Source organism: Humulus lupulus, chromosome 8 (assembly GCF_963169125.1).
Source record: "Humulus lupulus chromosome 8, drHumLupu1.1, whole genome shotgun sequence".
NCBI lineage: Eukaryota > Viridiplantae > Streptophyta > Magnoliopsida > Rosales > Cannabaceae > Humulus > Humulus lupulus.
Window position 1 is genome coordinate 130,932,184 of NC_084800.1, and position 6,024 is coordinate 130,938,207.

The 6,024-nt window shown below is 31.4% G+C and overlaps 2 protein-coding genes across 2 annotated transcripts; both read right to left on the reverse strand.

The window, feature by feature from the left end:
- Positions 1-1,712: 1,712 nt before the first annotated feature.
- LOC133796071 (uncharacterized) lies at positions 1,713-2,201 on the reverse strand. Its single transcript, XM_062233551.1, has one exon. The coding sequence runs from the start codon at positions 2,199-2,201 to the stop codon at positions 1,713-1,715; it is 489 nt and encodes a 162-aa protein (XP_062089535.1).
- Positions 2,202-3,074: 873 nt separating this feature from the next.
- LOC133796072 (uncharacterized) lies at positions 3,075-4,115 on the reverse strand. The gene is made up of 2 exons (XM_062233552.1): positions 3,792-4,115; positions 3,075-3,698 (listed from the first exon to the last, which is right to left on the reverse strand). Exons 1-2 carry the CDS (start codon positions 4,113-4,115, stop codon positions 3,075-3,077), a joined length of 948 nt encoding a protein of 315 aa, XP_062089536.1.
- Between the last annotated feature and the right edge of the window lie 1,909 nt (positions 4,116-6,024).

Genomic DNA, 6,024 nt, shown 5'->3' on the forward strand with positions numbered 1-6,024 from the left:
TACTGCCAATTGAGGTCAAAATACCCACCATTCAAACCCAAGCTTATGATCAAGCCTTAAACCAATCCCAACTCGAAGTAATTCTGGACCTGATTGAAGAAAGAAAGGACGAGGCACAGCTAAAAAATGACGCATACCAACAGCGGGCTGTTCGATATTTCAATAAAAGGGTTCGAGATAAAAAATTTGGGGTGGGAGATTCGGTGCTTAGGTGTGTGTTCTTGGCAACATGAGATCCAGCTGCTGGCATGCTCGGACCTAATTGGGAAGGACCTTATTAGATCAAATCAGTTATCCGACCTAGCGTCTACAAGTTGGCAAGATTGAATGGGAATTTGGTACCATGAGCATGGAATAGCGAACATTTGTGACCTTACTATCAATAGTATAGGAACAGTCACACCTGTAACCATGTTTGTTTATCTTTCCTATGTTTTTGTTAATAAATTGTTCAATTTCGAATAAACCTCGTTTTCGTTTGATCATGTTGTATTTTTTGCAAACTCTCTTGATTTAATAGCCTATGGTCAAACTCATAGGATATTAAGGGGGCATTAGTGGTATATATATACCGTTGACTTGAAAAAATAAAATAACATATACGAAAAGCATAAAAGTGTTTGGATATAACCAAATATGTGAGCTAAGATAGTTTGGACATAACTAAATTATTAAAAAATAAAAGTGTTTGGATATAACCAAATACACGAGCTAAGATGGTTTGGACATAACCAAATTATTAAAAGCATATAAGTGTTTGGATACAACCAAATACGCGAGCTAAGATAGTTTGGACATAACCAAATTATTGAAAAATAAAAGTGTTTGGATGTAACCAAATGCGCGAACCAAGATAAGTTGGATATAACCAAATACGCGAGCTAAGAATGTTTGGACATAACCAAATTATTAAAAAATAAAAGTGTTTGGATATAACCTGTTAGGTTCATTTTAGGTTTGTTTTAGAGATTGTGTTTATGTTATGTTTTTAGTTATTTAGGATTGTTTAGCGCAGATTTATGCTTGTTTTCTTCTTGTTTCAGGTTTTAATGGTCAATTACATAATATGGAGTGAAATGAGACGAAACATGTTAAATATGATAAATAAGATGGATTTCGTGTTGATTGTGGAGTTTCAAGACATTATGTGTGGAAAATACTACATTAAAGATGCTCAACACACATCGTTTATGCTCTATAATGCAAGTCTGATACTTTAAGCCGCATTTTGACCGTGATTTATTCACTTTCTGGAAAAACTTCTACAAATAGAAGTTGTAGATATTTCTCTTAGAGTCTGATTGGTTTGCGATTAGAAAACTGTAGTTTTGAAAAGTGAGATTCTGAAATGAAAATCTGAATTTAGTGATTAAAACATGTTTCTTAAATGTGATTGGTTCAATTTCAGAAAACTGTTTTTGAGTTTTACAAAACTGAATCTGTGATTGGTATTAAATTTGAAAATATAACAGAAACTGAAAACGTGATTGGTTCAGCTGAATCTGAATATTATTTTTATTTTTATTTTTATATTTTATATACATAGGTTGTATGATATTAAATTTGATTTGTCGACAAAATTAATTAAGTAAAATTTAATTATATTGATAAACTAAAATTTAATAATAGTGCATTGATTAAATTCATAACAATATTGCATTGTCATTAATTTTGATTTTTTTTCTAAATTAAAGTTACATATTTTTAATTAACTAAACATTGTCGTTATAACTAAGCCACATTTGTCCAGCAATGTCATCTCTAATATTTTCCATCTGAGCCATATAAGCTTGACTGAAATTAATCTGTGGTGCCTCAGAAATTCCTGCTTCATCTCTTTCTTGTTGGTTTTCTATTGTTGTATTGGATTGGCTTTCAGTTCCTTCAATATCTTCAATAGGTGTGGCATCAATTGAATATTGTTCAAACATTCTATCATTAATAGAATGCATTTTGATCCAGTTGTGGATAGCACAACATGTTATTGGTATTCGACGTTGCTTTCCAAGCAAGTATGGAGGCATTGACTTCAAAATTGGAAACCTGGCTTTAAGAAGTTCAAAACAACATTCAATCACATTGCGCAATGATGAGTGCCTATAACTGAATAACTCCATCGCACCTCTAGGATGGTTCCCTCTTCCTCTAAAGCAACGCAAGTGATAACGTTCACCACAATATGGTGCTAGAAACCCAGGCATATTTGGATAGTCAGAATCAACAACATAGTATTTACTTATATTAAAATCACTTATTATGAACAAGGGAATGTGAAAGAAAATTATAATGCATCAGGACAAGTGTAATTTAAGACCTGGTGGTGGCATGGGAAAGTTATCATCTTTTCTAGTTGCATCAAGAAGCACTCGAGAGTCATTGGCTATTCCTTCCCATCCAGCGTTGACATAAGTAAATATCATATTAAAGGAGCATGCAGCCATTACATTTTGTGTTACATCTACTTTTCTTCCTCTATATGCAAGTTGTTTTAGAGCTGGTGCAATTGCACTTACATGAGTACCATCAATTGCTCCAATACAATCCTACATAACAATCAGATAAATCATTACCAACTTCAATTAAATTGATATGAATTATAACAAGTTTTTTATTAAAATTAATAAATAAAATTTACCTTAAACCATGGGAAATACTTCGAATTATTTTGAATTTTTGCTTGCACAGTATTAAAGTGAATATGCCTTATTACTTCATTTCCTAAATAACACAATGCATCTAGCACTCTGCCAAACTGACGAAAAACAGTTTCTACCGAATGTTGATATCTTTCGGCCACAATCCTAACTCGTTGGTTGTGTGTTACTATCCATAGAAACATGACAACAACTTCTTCAATACGAATTACCCTATCATGTTCTATTACTTCCATTTCAACTAATCGACGACATAAAGATCTAAAAGTATTAACGTCCATTCTAATTATGACAATAATAAAAGTTCAATCATGACAATAAACATCAAGTCAAGTTCATTACACATTATCTAAGAAAATGTAAACTTCATGGTTTGGTAGTTCATAACAGACAAAGTCATAATAAATAAACAATATTAAATCACTCCAACAATGAATCAAGATAAGCATGTTGACGCTCCTCATTCATTCTCATGAATATTCCGCGCCATTCTAGGGTTGCTACAAACTCATGCAACGCTTTGAGGTATATTTTGTTATCCAGATCTGGAATACCATCAAGAATGTTTTGACAATCTTCCACATTGTAAGAATTAGCGACATTGCTGGTTTCCTCGCTAATTCTTTTTTCTCTCGATTCATAATACTTACGCATAGTCTCACTCCATGTTAATGATGCCTCAGTCTTAGCACAAAAACTTTTTGCAAGTTCTTCCATCACTTGGTCGAAGGCAGAATTAGCCCCTTTGTTCTTTTTCTCTTTTGGTTTTGGTGAATCTGGTGGAGCAGAAGTAGCTCGATAACGTACACCAGTAACTTCTTCTTCCTCTCCATAATTATCACCATCAAATTCAAAACCAATATCAACATGTGCTCCAGTGCCAACAAAATGATGCTCTTGTTGGCGTTCCTTAACTGAAGAAGGCGGAAGTTGAGTGGAGGCATAACTCATACCACCAGTGGTTGTTGTATTATTGAATATTTCTCCAAGCATCTTATAATGTTGCAATCCTTTTTTTCGAAATCTCTTGGAATTTGGATATTTCTACAAAAATCCAAAAGCACACAACATTACTACATAACATGAATTTAGAATAATCAAGTAATCAACAACACAATTATAGTACAAGTCTATTACCTTTAAATAAGTATCCCTTACTTCATCACTTGCTGTAACAGTATTTGTTTGAGGATCCCATCCCATACCAGTTTGTTCCAAAAGATGAGAAAATCCTCGATGTGCCTTTCTCAACCGATTGAATTTGTATTTCAATTGAGGCATTTTATATCTCTTTCCAAAAGAATTAAATATGTCCTTTTCTATTTTTAGCCATCTTTTTTTGTCCAAGGTTGTTGTTTGTAATCCTTTTTTGGCCTCTTCATATAGAAGACTAATAAAATATGATTCAATAGCCTCAGGCCAAGAAGCATGATCGTCAATGTCTACATTCTTCGCATCCATCTAATCATAATTTTAACTATCACAATCTATGTCTTCATAAATAATTCTTATTTTAAATTTATTAGCCCAAGTTTTCAAAATCGAACATTCAAATCAAAGAATTCCAAGATGTAAAGAACGTAGAGAGTGAGAAAAAGAGCTCACCTTAGATGTTGCAGACTGAGAACAAATGGACTATAATGGTTCACTACCAAGCTTGTTCTCTGCATTACAACATACAACCATTATAAAAGTAAATTTTACCATAAATATTTAATAAAGAAATAATTATGCAAATAATATTTTCTTTGTGTTGCAATCAAAATCTAGGCACAAACTAATACAAGTCCAAGAGTTGAGTTAGCTCACAATCAATGAATCTGACTAATATATAAATATATATTTATATATATATAGATCCAGATGATTGATGGACATATATATATATAATATCAAGAAAGTTATACTACAAGTTTAAGCAAAGTATGCACTCATCACGTTATCTCACAGCAAAACAAAGTATGATTTGATGTTATAAATTTATGATTAGCAAAACTTTTCTATATTGCACAAGGCCTAATGATTTAAAGCATTGATTATATGAAGTCTAATAAATAATCTGACTAATAGAAGAATAAGCATTGCATTCACAAATACCAAACATACATATGTTGATATCAACTACCAAAAATGTATTTAAAAGACAACAAATTAAACAAAACCAATCAAGTGTGTGTACTAGAGTATATATACACACATCAAAAGCATCAAACTCACAAATGACTAACATAGAAAACTCCCTCTAACTTGAATTGAGGATTTTGACTCAAATTCAATACCCAAAATTACTCTTTTATCCTTGGTGATTATCTCATGATATATTTATTCCAATTAATGTCTTTATATTTGGGAGAAACTAGCTAGTTCATCAATCTTCACATATAATAGCATTGTGCCTAATAAAGTATATATACACACACATATACCTACATTCTAAGGCTCTATTTGTGATTACATTTATCACTTTAATCTATACAACGATTTAATTAGTTCAAAACCATATATCAAAAAAAAAAATTTAATTAAGACATATGTTATTTATTATAATAGATACCATATGATGAAATTGATCAATTTGGAATATTTTTTGCTTGATTAATCCAACCCCATTTTACCAAATATAGAGTTTAGATTAATTTAATGTATTGTGGATCTAACCTTATTTAGTAATCATTTACAAGCTTCAAGACCCTCCTCAACCATAATTTATGTATAGCTACATAATATACACACAATAACCTTTGAGTATCAATGATGATATGTGACTATTGACCATACATTTCATGGTGGGTATATATCTATTTATTTTTTCTATTATTTTTAGCTTAGCATTTCATCTGACTAGAACAAGCAATGGAAGAAATAATATTATAGAAGCAGCTTCCTCATATATAGGGACAATTTGTTCAATGTCTGCTGAGCTTGCTTTTAAGGCAAGAAGCTGGCATCCACTGAATATGCCAACACCAAATTAAAGGAAAAAAAATATTGGCTAAAATAACTAATTTTAATCAGTGTACACCATTATTCCCATTTATAGAGAAAAATTATTTCATAAAAACTGTTTTTACACGTTAACATTGTAAAGGCCATATCTAGGTCAATACTATGGATTTTTGGGTTTTTCAAATGTCTAAACTCATCTATTCATCATAACACACATTTATATATAAGAATATCATACATGTTTACTCAGATTTTAAGATTTAGACACCTTAGAAGTCACAACTCAAACCTGGAAAAAAAAATTGTTCTTTATCCTAACCTATGAAATATTTTGTTCCTCCTCACATCCCTTTGGGTTTCTAACCATACGCATACATCATCAAGTACTACAAAAAGATTATAACAGATTAAAATACTCAAACTC

Bases quoted from the DNA above. Each gene is read 5' to 3' on its own strand.
- LOC133796071 (XM_062233551.1), bottom strand. From the start codon at position 2,201: ATGCCTGGGTTTCTAGCACCATATTGTGGTGAACGTTATCACTTGCGT.
- LOC133796072 (XM_062233552.1), bottom strand. From the start codon at position 4,115: ATGGATGCGAAGAATGTAGACATTGACGATCATGCTTCTTGGCCTGAG. The intron at 3,699-3,791 runs GTAATAGACTTG...GGATTTTTGTAG, and splicing joins TAAGGGATACTTATTTAAAG to AAATATCCAAATTCCAAGAG.